Raw genomic sequence first — 22,597 nt, 5'->3', positions numbered from 1 at the left:
CCACGGCTCTGTCAATGGCGCTTGAAGATGACTCTTCGGACCTCAGATTCTTCATGTGTCGAATGAATCAGTGGGACCATCTGACTACATAAGCTCGTGTTCTGTGATTCTGTGATTCATTTTTCGGGAGGACCCAGCCAAGCTGGGGATTCCCTTGGTTTATCTAGTGGATTAAACGTTTCAGATTCTTAAAGTGGTTTGTTTGCTTTCCTTTAACCGCCTCCCGCACCACGGAGCTGTGCGGGTATTTGCTAAGAGCATGTGAAACGTTCCAAGCTAGGGGACTTTTTGGACACAGATTCTGAAACTTCAGTTGAGAGGTTGGCCAGGCAAAGTGGTTGGTTTTCTTTGTGGGGTAGGGTAGGAGAGAAGAGAAAGAAAGATCTGCTTTTAATAGGTCAGAACTAACCGCAAAATAATTGGGCCTACAGTCTAATCTAATCATGCTTTTGTTTATTCACTTCATATAAAAGTCTCTTACGAATGCGTCTGAGCACAATATATAATAATAATAATACTATAACATACATTGTGAGCAACGTTTGAAAACAAGAAAGTGTCCACCTGAAATAATGCAGTGTTCATAGACATACACACCCATTGGTCATGCACATTTGTGCCATTTCTTTAACTAGTGAGTTACAATGCTGAACTGAAAGCGTGGAATATATTTTACAAATGGAGACTGAAGCCAATAAGAGGGCTAACAAGTGTTATCAGAAGCTTCACATTTGCATAATTTACTACATCAGTTCACATTTTATTATAAAATTCACATTGTTTTATTGTGTTTGTTTTTGTAATTAATTGGAACATGACATTCCTGCTTAATGGCAGGCAGGAGGCTTTCGCTTCAAAGTCAGTAGTTTGGGAACACTCCGAAGAACCATCTGTGAGCAAGTGTAGTGTTGCTGTTTAAACCAAAGCCACGATGACACCAGGACCCAGTTACAACCCAGCTCATGCGTACACAGATTTGGATCGAACATGGGTGAAAACCACATCCCCTTGCCCCCTCCCCCTATCAAACTATACAAAAGTAAAAGCTCAGTATAAACCATTTAGTATCGAATGTGAGAATCCTATTTCCAAAACTGGTTCACAAAGGGGTTGTGCGGTATGAGCAACTCAGGGAAGAGGGCAGACCATCTCAATAAAAGCCCACAAATGTCCTCACCAGGGAGGGGGTCGTATGTCTCTCTTAAGCGATGTCCAGGTTATATAATACACAATACAAAACGTTACAAGAAAAGTCGCAACTCTTAGGCAGAGTTTTCTACACAAATATAACACCACCATTGGCAGGCAATGTTAGATATATAAATTAATAACTTATAAAACATTACATTATATACATGAAGTAATAAATATACTGTTATAAACAGAAATGGAGGTGTTAGCGCAGAAGGCAGTGCAAGAGAAAGACGGCAGCATCAAATTGAAAACGGTGTGTCACTGGGTAGAGAGCGATGTGGGGGAGGGGACATGATGGCGGGGGGCGTGCAGCGCCCAGTGGCTCAGGGCTTCGGGACACAACATGGCGCACTGCCTCACAGAGCTGAATTTTACACAGACTGTTACTGGGAACGACATGACTATCCCTTCCTACCTCTTCATTTGTTCACTTTTATTCTGTTTGCAGCACAATAAGTGAAGTTCTAAGAGGAGAAAAAAATACTGCTATAAGCGGGCAGACAGAGATAAGTTATACAGGCACTGTGAAGCTGGATGGGATGGGAGCGGAAGGAAGTAGAATGTGGTTATCCTATTTGCAAAAGTAACTGTAGTAAAGTGAAAGATATTGCCCAAGAAAGAAGGAAGACCATTTTCTTTCCTTTTTTTTTCCCCAGAAAGACTCAAAAAAGATTATGTCACCTTTGAACGCTTATCTGTGTAGAAGTTGATACTAAACTCTAGGTATTCAACAGGCCTTTTAAAGACGTGAAAATGTTTTACAAAAAAGGCACACAGGTTGGCAGACAAGGGGACAGGTGAACAGATTTATAAATGAAGTTATTAATCAGTCAGTTCAGTCACTAGAGGGGACAGATTCCCAAAACTTAGTGCAGAAAAATCTCTCAGTTTTGTGTCTTCCATTTTCAAGCCATTTACTCAGGATCTGATCTTGGCCTCCAGTACCAGATAAAGCTTCAGCTCTCCACTAAGCTTGCAAACAAGGCAAGTCAACCGTGGGATTTTCTGAACTGCTGTTTGCTTCACGGTCTCGCATTCTGGCTCCAAACTCAAGTAACTGGAAAGGCCACATGGCCCTTGTCCCGTGCAGGCCTACGCCCCCGTGACGGGCTGGCCCTACCATCCAGCTGGCATGCTTGTCAAAGGTGGAATGTTCATCTCCACACGGAGAAGGCGATTATGTGTCGATTGGGGACTTGTCTTCTGCCCCAGTGTCTCCATCAGTCTCTCCTAGCGAATCCCGATGGTCGGGGTCGATCACACAAAGTGTCTTTGTGCTGCTGAAATAATTGTGACCCTCTCCCTCTTTGTCAGGGCCTTCGGAATCCTCCTCTTCAAGGGTGAGTTCAAACTGAAACTTCTCCATCAGACCCTGACAGTCTCTGTTCTGCTCGTCCAGTGGGGGTGAGGGACTCTGGGGTATCATGCTTTGATACCAGTTCCTGTTATCTTCTAATGTGTCCAGAATGTCCTGGGCGTCAGGCTGCACCAGATCTGCCCAGGTCTCCCACAGTGGATGCACGATGTAGTCAATGAAACCAACCTGGAAAAAAAGAAGGTTACACATCGATTATTATGATGAGCTCTTGAAAACCAAACAAGCTGTCCTGCTTTCTAGACAAAGAAAGAGCCACAAGAAGCCAAGAGAGATCAATAATGATGGATTCCCCAATTTGAGCATACACTACACAGTACACCCTGCACTGGATGTAATACATACATTATTGCTCTTATGTCCGCGAAGTATTATTACCTGTACTTTACAAAGGAGGAAACTAAGACTCACTGAGATGAAATATCTTGTCAGAGATCACAGAGCCAGTAAGTGGTAGAGCTGGGACTTCAACCCAGTGTTGAAGCCTGGGTTTGTCTCACTATAACTGACTACTTTTCCTCTTCTGTGTGCCAGATAAGAAGTCTGGATGCAACCCTGGCTGGGAATGACTTTGTCACTACTTGGATTCTGTGAGTCATTCTCCGAAGAAGGAAGCTCCAGGTCTAATGAGTTCTGACTCAAGATTCTTTCCCTGATAAATTTAAAATATGCCGCTGTTCCAAAATGAAGAGGAGACAGCCCCTGATGACTCTGAAATCTCTCAAGTTCCGTGGAATGCTTTTGTTTGTAGATGACTTTGGTAAAACATCTGAAGATACTTCCAGTGCCTAAACAAACAAACAACCTCTCTGTGGACATGTCTGCAATTGTCCTAGATCCACAGGGTACAGTCACTTCCATCAGGAGAAAGGAGGGAAAATAAAAACAATCAAGCAGTTCCTTTGCTAGTGTTCCTGTGAATAAATACGAGGCTTATGGCTCTGTTATGGTTTACACAGGGGCTATGCATCCTGCATGAGCTGGCTCCGTGGCCTTATGCTGACCTCCCCATTGTCGGACAAACAGGAAACACTGGGGGTGGGAGCAGGTTGTGAAAAAGAATAGGCAGTAGTTGAATGAGGGAATGGAATTCCCCTGTCCTGGTCTGGGGGACTGGAGAGATGCTGGGTCCGGATCTGGAGGTAAATGAGCAAGAGCAACGTATATGCATCCATGGGACATGGTTCAGCTGTTCTTTCCACACTACTGGAAACCTTTCCTGTAACAACATTCTGGTTTTCGGCAAATCATTCAATATATCAAAGTTCATATGTGACTCTTTTTTATCTATATCTACCTATAGCTATATATTTCTTTCCATCATCTATCTATCTATCTATCTATCTATCTATCTATCTATCTATCATCTATCTATCTATCTCATTGCCTATCACCTATCTGTTGACCTATGTATCATTTATCTTCTCCTCCCTGGTGCTTCCCTAGTCTTAACATAACTCACACCAAAGTCAGGGACATCTCTGATCTGCATTGGTTACGTGAACTTGACTGCAAATGATTCAGATATTTCTCTTGCTTCCACCCAATCCCTTTTCCTCCCTTTTCCTTCTTTATGTGTATTTAATCGATTTTAGAGATTACTTTCAAGGTGTTTTCCAGGGACCCGAAAAAACAAGCCCAAGGCAATGGAGAAAATGGAATCAACTGAACACCGTGCAGTCGTTTCCTTTCTTTATTTGTTTTGCTTCTGCTAAATGCTCAGCACTTTTTTGAAAGGTAGCCTCTAGTTGCTTATTTGCTGGGCTCCGGGAGGAGAGAGCTCTACAAATCCTAAGAGCACATTGTCAAGGGCTATATTGCCAGGGGACTCAGACAATGCTTGCCAGAGCCCATCTGCGGGAGACACCAGAGTGGACAATGATGTCATGGCAACAGGGAGACCTGCCTACGGTGATGGAGACTGAAGAGCTCTGGGCGGAGGGCAGCTGGGTCACTCAGGAACTGGTGAAATGAGCCAAGGGGACAGCGTCTCCACCTGATGCACTGGGAAAGTAGCCACTGTGTCTATTTCACAAAGCTGTGTGGGGGTTCAAATAGGACAAGGTCTGGGAAAGTGTGTGGAAAACCCCACAGAATGCCATATAAATATAAAACATCACTGTTGATAATAAATGGGCATTATTCTAATTGACTAATTAACTAATAACTAATTGTTCGAATTAAGGTTTTAGGGAATTTGAATTGGCCCTGACAACTGAATGTTAGGATACATTTTTATAGCTTATTAGAATTTTAGAGCACTTTCACAGATTTCAAACTCATTTGACTGGGTTTCTTTAAAAAACAACAAAAAAAAACAACTGCAAGGGAACTCTGCATCAATATTACAAGTATACGTAAGTTTGGGGGTAGGAGGTAATGGGGAAATAGGATAAACACTAACAAAAAGCATCCTTCATGGTTTTGTGATAAAGACCTGGCATAGCCTATAGACCCATTCTTACTCAGGACTACTTGGCTCAGGCCATTTGGTGCCCTGAAAAAAAAAATAACATTTCAGCATGCCCTGAAGCCTCTGTAAGGACACTGATACTTTCTAGTATCAGCTAGAGGTAGCTGAGGCATTTCTGCGTCCCCCGGCCGTCAGCATATCGTCCCCAGTCCTCCGCGCACAGGGGATTTGTAGCTTTGGACACAACCCAAAGATGTCAGCGTGTTCTCAGAGGTAGAGAAGCAACCTTGGAAGGGGACACAGGACAGGGCGTCGGCTGTGAGGTAGGAGAGGTATGCGGAATGAGATTACCCTTGGCAGTGCACTTGATTACGGAGAGACAACAGACGGGGGGAGGAAGCAAGGATGAAGAGTTGAGCTCCTGGATAAGGACAGGGATAAGAGAAATCTGGAGGGATGGGGGGAGGCAGCAGCTCTGAGTTCAGTCAGCTGGATTTGCTAAGGTCATAGACAACTCTCTAAACCGCTTGAGAATACACAGACCAAACTTCGATGAGTTTCTGAGGACGGCTTTGCCTCCGCCCTGTGAAATTGAGTGTAATGGAGAAGACAAATGAGTCACAAACAGAATGGAACTAAATGGGTTGCTGCTTCCTTATAACTTCAGAATTAGATAGACCCCTCCAGTTCTACAATCAGCAGAGCTCACAGAAACTTTGAAAATTTCATATTAGATACCTGGGATTTTTCCACAGAAGCCGTGTGCTTGTCGCACATTGGGCTAATCTCCATTCCCCTCTCCCGCTCTTTGTCTCCCTGCTGGAAAAATTCCTCCATGATGCGGTCCGTCCATTGCCGATACAATTCCAAGGACTTGGTGGGGTTGCTCAGGTCTGCACAGTGTACCATGTTGCGAAGGACCTGGAATCATCAAGTTTTGAAAATCCCATAAAATACAGCGTAAATACCACCAGAACATCTCCTGCCTCTTGTACTAGTACATTTGGTACCAACCCCAAGAACATTTTAGTTGCATTATAATTGTGGTGTGTTGACCAAAAAATAGTATTACAGTGACGCTGGCCAGACTTGGTTATTTACCATTATAGAAGTCCTGAAAGGGAAAATGTGTGTCTTCTCGGACTGACAGTCACTGAATGTAAAAATTGAAAGGGACATTAGAGGTCAAATCCTGCCATCGTTTCCCTTCCCCAATTTGGAAAAAATGCAAAGAATTACTCAAAGTAGATGTCTTCATATTTTCCACTTGTGGAAAGAGACCAGCTGATGGCAGTTTGTATAATCAAAACAGACCTAACAATCTTCAAGTTGATGGGATTTATATCCAAACTCGAGCTTTTGGGACCAGCAGTCACGTATCCCCTATTACAAATGAATTTTGCCATTTATTTTTAGAACTCAGCAATTCAATAAATAGGGTTATGTTTTTCTTCATAAATTCGAGGATAAACTTGAATGTCCATTTTCCTTAGCTTGTTCTTAAAATAAGCCCAAGTCGTAATAATAACCAGATATGCGACTAACTGAACCGATGTTTGTTTTCATTTCTTAACTGTTGTTTGGTTTAGTTTGGTTTGGCTCTGTGTTAAATCAAAGGCTTTCGTCAAATACCTGTATGCGATCTGTGTAGTTGTCCAGGAGAAGAACACCTGAACTTGTAACTTTCTTTGTTTCTACCATGGTCTTCAGGTCTGCCAGCAGGCTCATGTGTTTGGACATATCAGTTGCTAACACCTAGGGTAAAAGGAACATGAGTCTCAGGAAACTCAGTTTATCAGAGAGAATGGCGTTTCTCCTTCTGGGAAGGGAAAGTGAGTGAAGGGTTCAAAAGGAAGTCTTACCATATCGATAACCATTTTCCTGAGCGTCTGGCGCTGCCTCTTGGTAAGATTCTGGAAGATGTCACAGTGTTCTTCCTGCAGCAGTTTGAAGCCCACGGCAAGGTGATGGTTTTCCAACACAGATTCGTCATTATACATCAAAGCGAGTTCTGAATCTAGTAAACAAGGGGAAATGATGACTTAGTAAGAAAGGGACAGAATTCCAACGTTGGATGACCTCAGTGTGAAATCAGAACCAGTTCTCTCCAAATGATGTCAGGAACCAAGATCCACATGTCATTTCTCATCAGAGAAACCGTTTCCCTCTTTAAGGGAAGTAGTCCGTTTCCAAGCAAAACACGCTTGTCATAGATGTGGGTGCCTAAGCTTTCTCTCTGACTAAAATTCACGGTATTTTAAAATCCTTTTTCTCCTTCTTCATTTCAGATGAAGAATTTAACATTAGGTCAGTGCATTTCCAAGCAACTAAACCCTATTTTTATCTCAGTTTGTAATTTCCTTTATGTCTTCACACATTTTGTGCTTTGGAAAGGAAGAAACTGAAAATGCCACTAAACTTTATCCTATGTATTAGGATTTTCAAACTGTTTCACTTTTTTATAGATGCCCCAGTCTTGTCCATTGTGACTTTTTGATTTTTCAAAGATGATAATAGTGTGAGTGTGAAATTTTCTTTTATCCACATAATTTAGCTCTTTGGAGCTTTCTACAAATATGGCAACAAAACATTAATAGTTTTTCAGAACAATCTTGATGTCAGAGTTTCTGTCCTCTGGCCCTATATGTCAGAAATAGCAACATCTGGATACCTAAATGATAGCTTCCAGCCTGCCGTTCACACAGAAGAATCAGACATCTTTTGTTAGGCAGAGCCCTGGTCTGCACTGGAGAATACGGCCAACAAATTCTGGAAGGAACATTTTCTCTTAATAAAGAATAATAGCCTTTGGTGATGGTGATGATGGTGGTGTGGTGACAGGTTACTCATTGCACATGTTGTCACTCATATACCACTGCTGTAACTGTGTTCTTTGTGTTACATCCTCCGAATACGTGGCCCTGTTCACCCTGTGATCAATCCCAGCTCGGCAAACTGGCTGTATATGTTCTAGTGCTTTCTGTGGCTGTAGCAGAAAAGCCATTTGTTCTGTGTGAAGCTAACTGGCCAGTATATAGATTGATTTGTGACACACACTCTGCCAGCTGATACAACCCAATAGCCAAGTAGTTGCCCAAAGTTAATATTCTTTCAGTAGAAGAACGAGGTTAGAAATGAATCTACCCCACATCCAGATCATGCAGATGTTCTGGTGATGAAGTAGGACAGGGACTCTTATAGCCAAGTAGCTCAAACATTTCTATAAAACCATCAGGACTCGATGTTAATCATGACCACAACTGGATAGCTAATATTCTCAGAAGAAAAAGTACTGAGATTTTTAGCATTTAGAAATAGTGCACTAGCAGAAATTCGTGGATTTTCATTGGCATGGATACTGAACATTTTCAGCAAGACAAAATCACTGAGTATAGCTTGCGATCGATCATAAGGCTGGACCAGCACTAAATGTCACCGGGGTCATCTTCCCTACTATAGACCAAGCATTCCAGTGCTTTCTTTGGAGTCTTATTTCTTTTTGGAGGTTCCCATGCTCATTTTGGGCCTCCTCAGTAGAGAGGGACACTAGTGAGTCGCATCATTCTATGTGAGAGCCCTGCATAACACTGAAAATCATTATCACGTTATCCCCAAGCCTTTCCTTGTCCTTACTGGATAATTCCACATCTGTTACTCTTTCCTCATGTATTGTATTTTCCAAATGTTGAGTACTTTTTATGGCTCTCCTCTGACCCTTCCCAAGTTCTCTATGCAGCTCAAAAATTATGTTGCCAGACTGGACACAGTATCCAGGAAAGGTCTGACCAGCCTGAGTGGAATGGAAGGATTACCTCATTATTACCCTTATTATCATCCATAATGAAAACATTAGAGGGGGAAATGAAGCAATGAATCATACAATTATCTCAAATGACTGCTCTAGTAGTGAACTCACTTGTGTTGATGAGAAACTGGTTGGAGACTCCAGGGTGATCAACGTCATGGATAGCAGCTGCGAAAATGGCGGCCAGAATTTCCAAATCGGTGAAGACGGCCTGCAGAGCAAAACGAAAACATTTAACTCCATGTCCCACTGGCCTATCCTGCTTATTCAGTTTCATATTAAAGTATCCTGTTTCATTCTTTTGAGAGAAGGATTGTTTGCTGATGTACATATTGTCTCAATGCACAATTAAACATAGATTCTATCCATCATCATAAGGTCTAGTGTGAGAGGGATGATGGCGGAAGCCCACGCCCACATGGAGCTTACAGGAAGGCAGTAGCACCATGCTCATGGTGAGTGATCAGGTGGGGCCTGATGTTTGTTTGTTGGGTAAGCGGTACAGCAGAATGGTGCTTACATAACACAAGCACATACAAGTCAAAAAAAGCAAGTCAGACTGGCTCTGCTCTGAGATATAACAACATTCATGTTTTCAGGCTAAGTAACTTAAAGAAGAAAGGCTAAATTCTAAACTCATAAGACTGGCAATAAATTATTTCCCAAAGCTAAATTTGTAGTGTGGTCAGAAGCTTTCATATATTCATTCATTCATTCATTCATTCATTCATTCAATCATTCATCCATTCCTTCAATTCCTATCCACTAAATGTTTACTATGGTCAAGATCTGAGAACATTCCTAAGAAGGGAAACCTAATGCCCCACTGCTCTACTCCTTCATGCCATGTTGTGAAGCCTCTTCTGCCCCACTTGTACACGATAACTTAAACCTAGTATTTGTATAGGTATATATTTCTTCTGACTAAAAGGTCTTTCTTTGGCTGTAATGTCTTTCTTCATCCTCTGTGATTCCTTAAATGCCAGCTCAGTGTCCACCTCTCCTGTGAAGGCTAACTGCTTAAGGACACGTTGAGCTTTCCCTTCTCTAAACACGTGTGGCCCCCAGTGGTCAATTTCTGGCTACACAATAGGTATCCTATCAATAACAGCGGGTAGTTGACAAACAGTGTTGACCCACTCTATAATCCTTATACAGAACATACAAATAATACTGTCTCCTTCAGGGCATAAAACAGCCTCAGCTCCAACTCACTTTCCTATCTTCTTGGATTTCTTTTCTCAGGAAATATGGAATCCAAACAATAGAGCTGGGGCCAGTTGAATCTTTCTTCACCTTCCAAACTGAACCTGTGAATCTGGTGGGGCTGCATAGGGGTTGACAAGTCCCCTTCTGTAGTGAGCCTACACATTTTGGAAGGACCTGACTACCATTGCTGTATGTCAAAGAAGAATATGGCCTGCTGGGCACATTGCTGCTAATACTGGTGCGTGGAAATGCATTAATCTACTAAGGAAGGAGTCACAGCCACCTTCAGCAAGATGTCTAGCAAAATGGAACACTGTTCCCCTTTGCTTCAGCATTATTAATTCTAGATATTCAGTTCTAGATATTCACTTACTTTTTCTTCAACCCATAGAATCAGTTTTATGAATTCTCAGGAGAATAAGCCTATAGGATGCTTACTCCCAACAGGAACTATATAAGACATTTTAGAGTATATTTCTGTGCTATCCCTCACAGTGTTTGGGATGATGTGGGCCTTTCAGATCAGGATATGCATATTAAGCATAAACTACATACTAGATGCTGAACTGGCCACTTACTAGATACTGGAGATGAATGAAAAATACAGCACCCTGGGGGCACCTGGGTGGCTTATTCTGTTAAGCGTCTGACTCTAGATTTCCGCTCAGGTCATGATCTCAGGATCATGAGATTGAGCCCCACGTCAGGCTCTGCATTCAGTGGGGAGTCTGCTTGAGATTCTCTCTTTCCCTCTCCCCTGACCCTCCCCCCACTTATGTGCACTCTCTCTCAAATAAATAAATAAATCTTAAAAAAATAAAGCGCCCTGTTAATTGCTTGATAATTAAACAATTTCAATCGTAAGAGACATAAGAGAGAGTTACTCTGATATTCGAAAGCAGCGTAAGTAGAAGTGCCATTTGTTTTTACTAGCGACCCAATTGATGGATGCTACACATTAATAAGGAACCAGCTCGAACACGTGCAATTATTTCCGTAAATATGTTACATGTTGTGTAGCACCTTTTAAAAGAGGATGGGCAGGTATGCAAACCAGATCATAACTACTCACATCTAATGCTGGCGTAGAAAGAAGAACATGGGTTGACTGGGCTACGTCAGCAGCATGTAGGCTGTTATGATATGCCACGTCAGAATGGTAATGGTCTTCTAAAGTCATCATGTAGGTTACAAATGTATCAGATGAGATTTTGAATGTCTTTAGGAGGTCTCTTTCCTATGTAGTAAAATGGATTAGAAAATAAATAAGTGGATGTCCAAAAATGAGGAAAAAGTCAAATCAGGAAAGTAAACTGGGATGGAAAAAAAAATCATAAAGAGCCATCGAATTCAATAAGCAATACTCTCTCCTTTTTACTCACCTGGAAGATGGCATACATGATGCAGGTGAGGGGCCTATTGTGTGAATAGCCAGCCACATTGAAGATGTTAAGGCCCCATTTGTTCAGGTCTTCCAGCTCCTGTAATCAAAATTAGAGGAATTTAGGAATAAGGCCAGTTTTGTTAGCATGCTTCATTATTTTTATTTAGTTTTTGGACAATGGCTGGCTAAGTCTTTAGAGTGTCTATTTCGAGTGTTCTAGTTGCAGGAAAATTTGAAAATGGAATGGCCTAGGAGGTTGGGTATCCTCTTTATTTTAGTTACAAATTTCTGTATATTTTTTTCAGAAAAGGGAGAGTGTGTGCCTAATATACAGATTTAGTTGCTGACCTGTATTTGCCACACATCAGTCTTCAACTAAGTTGCATTCAGAGGTAGCTGCAAGTGCCTAGGGTCCCTCTAGCTCCATTTCCCTGTCTCTCCTCTTCACTGAGCACTGCCCCATTAGTAACAGCTAGAAAACCATCTTAGGGGAACTCCTTTACCCTTTGGTTATTATCACAAAGGGCCAGGTTGGGGAAACTCAGTTGCTAGAATGTGCAGAAGTCAACCCTAACTTAATGTAAAAGGTCATGAAGAATGCCAACCATGGATTATTCTATCTTAGAGCTCTTGGGCCACAGATTGACCTGGGAGAAACATTATTTGGTCCTGTGTTGTGGGATTATTCCAAGATTATCTGATTAAAGGCGTAATTTATTCCATTCTGAATTCTTGCCCAGAACAAGGGATCTAGGCTCTCTCCAGAGGCCTGCCCCTTGCTCTAATGGCATCTCTCAGAAAGCCTCCCTGAATGTCTGTTTGCTCACAAGGAGCTCATTTCCTACTGTCACAAGGCTTCAAGGACCTCAGTGGTCACCTTAGACGACCCCCTAGGGGACGTGTGAATTCTGTGCCTTCCTCCACTGGTGGGGTTTGGGCTCTGAGTCAGTGCTGTCGACCTCTCTCATTTCTTCTTTAGCTCTGCCAATCAGTGCAGATTTTCCAAATAGTCCTTGGCATATAGTCCCAGATCTGTCCTCTGGGACAATTCAGTCCTGTCTCCTGGCCACCCTGTGGATTCTCCCAGTATGCCTTCTGTAGGATTCTCATTCATGAGGAACTTCCATTTACAAATCCAACTCTGAATTAAAAAAATTGGTCCTTTGTTGTCGGAAAAGGGTCTCAAATTCGGTGCCCAGCAATGGACAAAGAGGCCACACCAGCCGCCTTCTATAATTTAATCATAAAGCAACAATGATCCCTGCTATTTTCTAGTAGGTCGTTTTGGGCAGCTGCCTGCCGTAGAGCAGAGAGCTGCATGCGTGCGCCCCCAGCTCAGACACACCTTGGCCAGATGATCTTCGTTTTCCGTGTTGACGCCAAAGCGTGAGATGCTTGTATTGTTCAAGCTTGAACTATGCATCAGTTTTTTCACACCACTTATCTGTGTCATGAGCTGTTGCTTTTTCTTCTTCTCTCGGTCTTTCTGGGTGGGAGACGGAATCTCCACATCATTCTGCTTGTCTGCAACAAGGGAAACATTTTTCAGCCCCTGCGTGCCAGTAAGAACCCACTGCAACATCCAAAACAACTTCTAATGTCCTGTAATGGATTTTACATCTTATAAAGGACGGTCCTACCTTATCCCACTTGATCTCCAGGACAATCCTGGGAGCCCGATGGGAGAAATAGGAAACTTTTTTTGTTTCATTTTATTGCGAAATAAACTGAGGCCCAAAGGAGTGAAATAAGTTGTCCAAGCAGGACAGGTAGGACTCAATCCTCCACCTTCTATCTGTAGCATAATTTAGAATTACGCTTCTATATTTTCAAGGCAGGGCATCAATATGTACATGTAAATTTTTTTAATTAAATAACTTATATGGCTGTAAAATAGAAAAGGTTCATGTAGCCAGGTCCAGGTTAATAAGAACAGGCTTTATGTTCTGCTCTTTTTGTCATGTTTGTATTCATTTTTCTAATTTAAAAAATCCAAACAACTTTAACTGGATAAAACTTATCATTTCGGTTTAGACGAGCAGTCTGTAAGTTAGAGAAATAAATGGTTTATAATCTACAAATAATGACTTGAAACCTTGGCTTATTACCATCATTTGAAGTTCAGAGGAAAAGTACATCAGTTTTACTTCACGCTTTATTTTTATTCATTCTGCTAATTAATAATAAACGATGCCTCTCGTTTGTCACAGGCATTAAATTTATTAAACTATTTATGCTTATTAAATATGTATGCTGATCTCATTTACTCGTTTAAAAAATTCTGCTACAAGGTAATAGCAGAGCTACGATTAGGGACGAAAGTATCTACCTTCTCACAGAGGTTCTTCCCTTTATATCATGCTATTAAAAGTATCAGCAACCAAATATCCCATTTCACTTCACAGGGGGCTTTATCCTGAGTGCTTCTGAAAAAATGCATTAACTCTTTCAGGCCGCAGGGATGCCCGTGGGTGCCCGGAGGCAATCATTCATTAAACTGCTTTAACAGCTACTTCACTGAACTGAATGACACCCTGTGGCTGAAAGAGTTAATGCAGCTCTCAGAAGTTCTTACGTGTATCTCTGCTTGTTACAGTAAAAATTAGGACAAAGACGACTTCTCCATTAGAAAATGACGTATTTCCAGATGGCATGCTGGGACCTAGACTATTGGTTTCCAACTCTTGCAAGATGATGGCATAGGTCACATGTTTCCCCCAGAGACCTCTGCCTGCTCCCAGGGCCCTGTGGACAATGTAGCAAAGCCGAGCCAGCACAGGGACACAGAAGCAGGGCCCTGGACATGTCAGCACCTCTAGCAAGGCTAGTCTCTCTCCCTAGCATCCCCCGTGTTCTCTTTAGGGGCCCGCAAGCACCGAGCCTTGTCAGTCCATGGCTTTTGCCTGGAGAGGAATTTTACTGGTCATTTCAATTTGTTTAGGGGTTTCCAACCTGCATCAGCATCAGAAGCACCCAGGGAACTTTAGAAAATCACAGATTCATGAGCCCTACCCGGGCCTACTGAACCAGTATGTTTCAAAAAGCTTCCTAAATGACGCTGACGATCAGAGCCAGGTTTGGGAACCAAAAATAATCCCACACTCTCACTTTTCGGATGAAGTCAGCAATTTGTCCAAACTCAAAGGGCAATTTATTCAACAGATATTTATTTTGCAATTACTCAGTTCCAGACACAGTGACTTCATAGCAGAGAACCCAGGCCTTGAAGTTCCTGTTAAACATTTCTTTCTGGTCTCACAATCTCTGGCAAAACACACTACCTATTATGTTATTTCTGACATTACTTTTCTCTCTGTCACTTCACTCCTAATAATCATAACTTTTTGCTAAAATGAAAGGTCACAGTAGCCCCTGTCTTTCCCGACCCCGTTCCTCACCATTCCTCACGTCTGGTTATCTAAGAGACTGTCCAATTCCCCTAGGCCACAGCAGATAGAGAAACCTCTAGTGGGCCTAGCAGCTTTCCCCCGTGTTAACTAAAGTTCCCTTGCAACAGCCAGTAATCGAGCGGAACCGCTACCGCATCCGGAACATCGCAGTAAAGAAGAGAGCCATTATTCACAGACAGCGCCAGTTCGACATTAATGGGTGTCTCCCTATACAGGCAGGCACTGGAAGAACTGATGGGTTTCCCTATTCTGAATTTCCTCTCTTAAAAGCTTAGCCGGGGCATTGTGGAAATAACCTGAAACACAGACTCAAAGGATCACCATAAACACTTAGTGGATTTATATTCACAGAATGGTTAGAATACAGTGGGGAAATCGTGGGCCAGCATAAAACAAAGAAACAAACAAACAAACAAAACGAATGTAAAATATGGTCATGTCAAAACACTGTTAAGGGCATAATTTTTTTAAATAATTTTTATTTTGTTATATTAGTCACCATATAGTACATCCCCAGTTTTTGATGCAATGTTCCAGGATTCATTATTTGCATATAACACCCAGTGCACCATGCAATATGTGCCCTCCTTAATACCCATCACCGGCCTATCCCATTCCCCCACCCCCCTCCCCTCTGAAGCCCTCAGTTTGTTTCCCAGAGTCCATAGTCTCTCATGGTTCATTTCCCCTTGTTAAGGGCATAATTTGAAGTGCTTTTCTTACTAGAGCACGGCATTTGATCATGCAAATTTTCTAAGTTCTTTTCCTTGCATCTTTGAAATTCTATGTTTTTGCTTTTGAGACGTAGTCGGGGATTTACAAGAATGAGCTTTCTCTGCCGGTAAAAATACATACTAAATTATAATATCATATCTAAATATCTTGCTTTGCCTATGCTCCCTTCCTGCAGATCCTGCCTTACTTCCTCAGGCTGGCAACCTGGAGCTCATTGTCATGTAAAAGTATCAGTAAGTGCCTGCTTTCGCAAAGGGACTCTTGCCTGCCTTTCAACTTGTCCAGCTAGACACCATCCTCTTCGATGGAAACAGCACAAGTTTCACAGATCCTTGGAGTAGGGATTCCCTCCTTCCCGGATGACACATTTTAACATTCAATGGCTCTTATTGCAAAAATGCTCTTTAATTTTAACTTAAAGCTCGAAGGTCTTCCCATTTTTTGCTCACTGAGATGGCTGCCGTGCTCTGACAAGATTCTTTTATATTGCTGGGAAAGGTTAAAAACATATTTTATGTTCAGGTCCAACAATCATGATTCCTAAAGACTTTTCTCCAAAAGAATATAGCTATCACTTAAACGCCCTTTGATGTGATTTTCTTCTATATGGTCTCAATTCCTAACAATTCCTTCTTTCCTAGTTAAAGTGACAGGGTATTTAGGTCTGGGAGTCGAGATAGCAAAGCCTTAGTTCTGGCTCAGGGATATGGTAGCCAAGTAATCTTGATTAGGTCACTTCGCCTTTCGGGGCCTGTTTTCTCTCCCATAAAATGAGGAAATTAGACTACAAGGCCAATAAGATCCCTTGTGGATCTGACAGTTTATAAAGAAGGCTTCATTCATGCTTCTCCAGGAATATTCCTCCAGGAATATTCACCCCACAAGATAGGATTAAGAGTTCCATGTCCCTGGGGCGCCTGGGTGGCACAGCGGTTAAGCGTCTGCCTTCGGCTCAGGGCGTGATCCCGGCATTATGGGATCGAGCCCCACATCAGGCTCCTCCGCTATGAGCCTGCTTCTTCCTCTCCCACTCCCCCTGCTTGTGTTCCCTCTCTCGCTGGCTGTCTCTATCTCTGTCAAATAAATAAATAAAAATCTTAAAAAAAAAAAAAAAAAAAAAGAGTTCCATGTCCCACATTTGCAGTTTGGAAGCAAGGTTGGTTGTTTGGTTTGTTTGCTTTTTAGGACTATCCAATTGCAAGCCTACAGTCCATTATAGAGAATTCAGACTGCCAGGTATGTCTTAGCAAAACTGATCAACTCAGTCCATATCAGAGTCATAGAATGTTAGAGCTGGAAGGGATCTGAAATGTCGCCTATTCCAGTGCTCCCATTGTACAGATGAGGCAACTGATGTATCTTTTGTTGATACAAGGGATTTTTTTTCTCCCTATATTTTCCCAAGAATATTTAAAATTTTAATCTGTCTAGTCTGTTTGATCAGGACCACCTTGTGCGTGCACGCGTTCACACTCACACACACACACACACACACACACACACACACATACACGCCCTCCTAAGGCTGAGTCTCTAAGAATTGAGATTCTAACACCTTCCCCCACAACCTGTTCTTGATAATTTAATTTTTGGAATAAGAAGAAGCCAAAAAATTGGTATTCCTCGAGAGATGTGCCAAATTGCAAATGAAATATTCAAGAAAGCGTTGACAACTGCCTGTTCTTGAGACACACAGTGTTGACCCTGAGAGCTCAACTTTATTATCTTATCAGCTTTCTCACTTAATAGCTTATGATGATAAAAAAGAGATCAGCGTGCTAAACTGCCCTTGCCATCCTCGGCAAGGCGCTGGTGAAAGCTACCGCAGGTGCACAGAGCTGCCTCCGTGCTGTCTTGGACGACAAAGGGCCCCTGCAGCTTTACTCCAGTCTTGAGAGTCTCTCCCGAGACGACAGACAAGCCCCGGCATTTTAAAACGCAATGTTTGTGAGAACAAAAATGAGTTCTTGCAATACTCGACTTTGTTCTTCTCTCCCACAGTCATTAACCTAGAAAATGTAAGACTTCCAGTGTATGAAAACTGACCGGGTGTTGCACAGAACAGAGTAGGTCTGACAGGGACAGTGGAAGATGTCTGTCTTCAAAGGAGTGAAGGGGGTATGATGAAGAAAAAGGGATCCGTGTGTAACACTTGCTGTTCAATTAGATTCTAGCTGCCTCTCGGAGCTAGGCTATATGAAAATTCTTCTCCTTTGTTCCCTGACAAAGGTGTTGTAACTGCGCTGCAGAAAACCAGGTGTGGAAGCCCCCCCCCCCCCGCCGCCCCAAGGAAACAGCGGGGAAGGCACTTCATCGTGCCCCTGCCCGCCTGCTGCCTGGTAATGCCATGCGCTCTGCACTGGGCTGATCAAAGACTGATCGGCTGACAGCAGAAACCGCTTTGGAATTCGAGAAATAGGACTGATTTTTAAAAATAAAACCAGAAGAGAGAGGTGTGTGTTTCCATAAGGCCCCAAGGCAAACGGTCATGGATTTAATGAATGTGTCTCGATGCCAAAAAGAAGGGAGGTGTGAAGTCCAGCTGTAAGAACGGGTTGGTTCCCTGCATAGTGGAGTTCTAGAAAGGGGCATAATTCAGCAGTATTTGAAAGTCAACAGAATCAGAATTTAAAGGCTACCTTTAGATTAAAGTACAGATTTGCATATTTTGCAGGTCTTATTAAAGAAAAATATAATCCAAATAGGTTCACAATACAGTAGAATGACTTTAGACCTGAGATCAGAAATCCCGAGTAATCCAACAGGATGCCTGACAGTAGCTGAGGCTCTTTGATGCAAACCTTTTCTGACAGTGTCAGGTGTTACATACCAGCAATGTGACAACAGAGCACAACAGATAAAAAGCATCAGATCGGGAAGATAATGATACAGCTTGCAGAAAGCCAAATCTTTCAGAGATGGGAAGATTCTTTTCTTCCCATTGATCTTTAAGCAATAACTTAGCAAAGCAATAGTCAAATTACTTCCAAAGCTTATTCCCATGGGTCAAATCACCACACCGTTATTTTCCAACCATATCTTTTACAAACCACCTAAGAGGAAATCTTTTGCTCCAAGTCCAGTTATTGGAAGAATGTAAAGAATACTATGTCAGAAGAGCCATCAGACTGGTCCCTCAGGTTTGGATGACTGGCCGGGCCCCACCCCCACCCCTTTCAGAGGTCTTGGCCAAGATGGAAGTGGGTGGGTGGATAAGGGGTGACCTGAGGTACACAGAAATATAATCATCCTATAATAACCTTCTGTCTTTGATGTCATTCTTTTCTCTCTCTTTTTTTTAACGTCTTCCTGCCTTTTTTTTTTTTTACTTTAAATGTTATCTCCTTAGTTCTTACTTGAAATGGCTTTTTCTGTGACTTGACCCCATTCCAAACTCACATAGGGATGTCGCTGATGGGTTGCAGAGATTAATACTGAAAAATCTCAATTATGGGCCAGGTTTCCCAGTTAATATCTTACCTAAGAAAGTATTTGAAATGTATTCAGAAACCTGGTTCCCTGATCGGCTCATCTCTGAGAGGTGTGTCAGCTCCCGGTTCAGCATTCTTTTGAACTGTATATAAAGAAGAAAAATGTATTAATCACCTAAAAATTAGCAAACGATCACTTAAGATGTTTTCAACTTCACTAAGAACCAAGAGATCAGAGGAGCAGATACCATTAAATAAATGATACTGCTTCTACAAAACACCCCCTTAACGCGAAATCATTCCAGCGTCACCTTAGGGAAAAAAGAGGTTTTCTTAAGATTTCTTAGAATTAACATCTGATTTCTTCTGAAGATGCAAACATAGGGAAAGGAATTTTAATAGAGTCAAGGTCATTCCACTTGAAAATGTGACAACTCTTAAAACACATTTATTGGAAATTAACTCAAAAATACTCCTTGAGAGGAGATCATATGTGAAAAGTTGAAGAGAACACTAAGGGGAAAAAGAAGCATCCTTTAAAAATCGAGCTGCATAAAAAGAATAGGATTAAAATACAGCACAGTCTACTCAAATACGATGTAAAATAACATGCCCTTATTATACGGTAAGCGGCCTCCATGGGCTAAGGGATAACACAAATTAAATCATTACAGATGTTTTTCTACTCCGCAGAAAGCATACAGAGGTACGTGTTTCACATTCTATCAAAGACACATAACAGAATCAAGTTAACCCACCTTGATGTAACCCCAAGATACAGATAACAAATAGTTTGCCTCAGGCATTTTGGAATGCTCTCCTTGCCACAATCCACAAATCCCTTCGAAAGAATTCACTGTTCTGAGAGAGCACCCCCGAAAGGACCGGGAAAGCCGAGCAGGAGCAGATTCAGTGGTAAAATAATCAAAACTTAGAAAAGACAAAGTCTCCAAAATTTAGGGCATTTCCTAATCCAAACAAAGCCCATCTTCGCACTCCATTCTTACAAGAAGCCTATGCTCCCTGCTTCTTTCCTGGCAGAGAGAGCAATGCAATCAGGAATTGCACGAAGAAACAAGAGCCTGTCTAAATGTACTCAGCTGCCTGGCTTGCAGCACTTATGAATTATGAATAGTCCTGGTGGCCGAAGGGGCTTCCACTCTAGATTAGTCCTGCTCAGCTCAACTCTGCAAGGAAGGAGCGATTCTTCTTTCCTGAGGGGTTGCCAGACTGGGAAACACAGCCATCTTTTAAAAAGGAGAAGATTAAAATGGAGGAAGCCCCATGAATATTTAAGTAAATCTGAAGTCAGTACCCTCCCCCATTTCAGCTAGGTGCTCTTAACCCTCTCTCCACTGCACAGACCGTCCTAATGGTTTCAGAGTGTTGGTGCATTTGAGTCCTTTACTTTCTCAACATTTTTAGAAAATTGAGAACAGGTTAGAACTGCGCCTGTCGTCAGACTAGGCTTTCAGAATACAAAGATTTTTTTTTTTTAAAGCTAGCTTTTGGGAGGATTTTTTGCACACTGATGGTGTGTGACAGTACGTTCAGACTTCCTTCACAATGAAACAAGTGGGAATAGAATTAACTTACTTCTTTTAAAACAGTACTTCATTTGCAGAATGCAGTTTTCTCCACTCCATCAGCTCATTAATATGCATATTAGATTGCATCCGACAAATGAATTTAACACGTTCAATCTGGGATCTACAATGTGTTAGGAAATATAAGCTATCATTTGCTGCATATTTGGGTTATGAAGGACTACAGTGTTTTGGTATTTTAGTGTTAAACATCTTCTAATTCATGTTAGAAATATTTAGGAGTTAAACTAAATTTTATTTCATTTTAGCAATCTAGGGCATGTTGAGAAAGTCATTCCCTTCCTCTAGACTCCATCTCCCCCTCCCTCCTGCCCTCCCGCCCCCACCCGCCCCCTTTCCTTGTCAGCCTCAGCACAGGCAAGAGGAAAGGCGGAGAGGAGAGTCCTACCGCAGTGAGCTTCCCAGGCCCATCCCACTCCCCTCCATCTCCCTCCTCTCTGTTACCCCACCCTTGGACTCCCAGAAGTTCAAGTACAGCATGTTAAAGCAAGAGCAAAGCACCATGGCAACAGCCCCCACACGCAATTGGCTCTCTTTCCTGTGAGGCTTTCTCCTTTCAAATGAGCATCCTGCACCAACAATGGCTCCCCTTCAAGCATCCGAGCCCCCGTCAGGCCACTGCCTGTGCCCAGGAGACCTGGACTTTCTAGCTGCGAGCAAGGAGCAACGCAACTTAGCATTGTTGCCTGCTGGCTCACTGCACCATGCATTGTCCTCAGAGAGGTTCTGGGGGAACCCTGCTTGCGTCTGTGTGTTTTCCCATGATACAATATGTGAGTAACAGTGACCAGGGATGTCGGGATCGATTGTCTCAGCTAGTGTGTTGTACTGATTGAACCTCTATGCAGTTTTGAACTCCGAGTCAATCGCGTAAGTTCCAAATTCTTTATTTTTGAAGACAAACCTGCTTGGTCATAGTGGCCTCTCATTTTTACTTCTCAAAAGTCAGGCACTTTCGCTAAAGACTTAGAAGCTGGAAAAGACAGGTTTGTATGCTCCGACTGATCAGCTCATTTTGGGCAAAGAGGGAACCTGTACTTGGAGCACTGCAAACATATCTTGAAAAAAAAGCAGAGACAGATGATTTCTTTAATTATGTCTCTGCATAAGACTTAGCCAAATGTAACATTCAAACGCTCCACTCTCATTTTGGTTCCTTTGGTCGGTAAAGTATTCAGGAAGATTTTGGAGTCAGTCAGGTGTGTACTAGTTCAAATACAACCATTTTATCACGTATTTGATAAATATTTTTTGAGCATCTAAAATATGCCAGGCAAAGCATTAAAGACAGAGAAGTAAAACAAAAACAAAGAGCAAAACGAAACAAAAAACCACTGTTTTAATCCGTTTTCATCCTAGTAGGACTAGTCAGATACATTAGGGCACGTTAGTTGACCATAACAGATATTAGTCTGGAAAGAGGGGGCCAGTTGTTTACTAGTCATATTGGCTCTTCTGCTTAGAATATAGGAGCGGGTAGAAATTCAATAATTAAAGGCTAGGGAGGAGAAGACTTGTCTCTTTCCTTTCCTTCTATGACTTCCCATGGCCACAAAAATCCTGTTGGGGAACACTGTCATTCAGTCCCAACGTGGGAGCAGGGGAAGTGGCTCTCAGCTACAGCGCTGAGAAGGAGCCAAATTCCTCACCTTTCCTGCATTGATTACAGGAGGAGAAAGCTATGTAAGTAGTGACAGATGAATACCACCTCCCTCCTTCTCACGCTTAAAATTGCTCTATGGGTCTTTCGCTACGGGCACGGCAATGCCACCAAAAAGCCAGGTCATCCTAAGGTAACCATAAAGCATTTAACATGATGAGGTAGGCATAGGGAGGTCACTCAGGGTCAGAAACTGACCCAATCCTAAAATGCTGCTTAGCAACAACGTTGGTTTTCTTCCTCCATAAGGGAGGGCCCAACCACACTGACTAAGGCCATCACTGCTCTCATCAAAAGGCATTTATGAAGGGCCCACTTATGTTGGGCTCAGTATAAACCAAGAAAGGCAGCAGACAGGAGCATCGTTTGCATTC

General features: G+C 42.3%; 1 protein-coding gene across 4 annotated transcripts in view; it reads right to left on the bottom strand.

Annotated features, from left to right (window-relative positions):
- Positions 1-431: 431 nt before the first annotated feature.
- PDE4B (phosphodiesterase 4B) overlaps positions 432-22,597 on the bottom strand; it is a 62,307-nt gene continuing 40,141 nt past the window's right edge. For all 4 annotated transcript variants that reach the window (XM_087865977.1, XM_087865975.1, XM_087865976.1 and 1 more), the window contains 9 exons: positions 19,006-19,099; positions 12,726-12,904; positions 11,379-11,477; positions 11,069-11,233; positions 8,899-8,998; positions 6,845-6,999; positions 6,615-6,737; positions 5,721-5,903; positions 432-2,737 (listed from right to left, as the gene is read on the bottom strand). In XM_087865977.1, the coding sequence (XP_087722103.1) occupies positions 2,372-2,737; positions 5,721-5,903; positions 6,615-6,737; positions 6,845-6,999; positions 8,899-8,998; positions 11,069-11,233; positions 11,379-11,477; positions 12,726-12,904; positions 19,006-19,099 (1,464 nt within the window). In that variant the 3' untranslated portion in view covers positions 432-2,371. The remainder of the gene's footprint in view (positions 2,738-5,720; positions 5,904-6,614; positions 6,738-6,844; positions 7,000-8,898; positions 8,999-11,068; positions 11,234-11,378; positions 11,478-12,725; positions 12,905-19,005; positions 19,100-22,597) is intronic.

The sequence above is a fragment of the Ursus americanus genome, chromosome 12 (genome assembly GCF_024610735.1).
Source record: "Ursus americanus isolate L20-20 chromosome 12, mUrsAme1.1.p, whole genome shotgun sequence".
Taxonomy (NCBI): domain Eukaryota; kingdom Metazoa; phylum Chordata; class Mammalia; order Carnivora; family Ursidae; genus Ursus; species Ursus americanus.
Note: the sequence above shows the minus strand (reverse complement) of the source record. Positions and strands in the feature narration are given on the sequence as shown.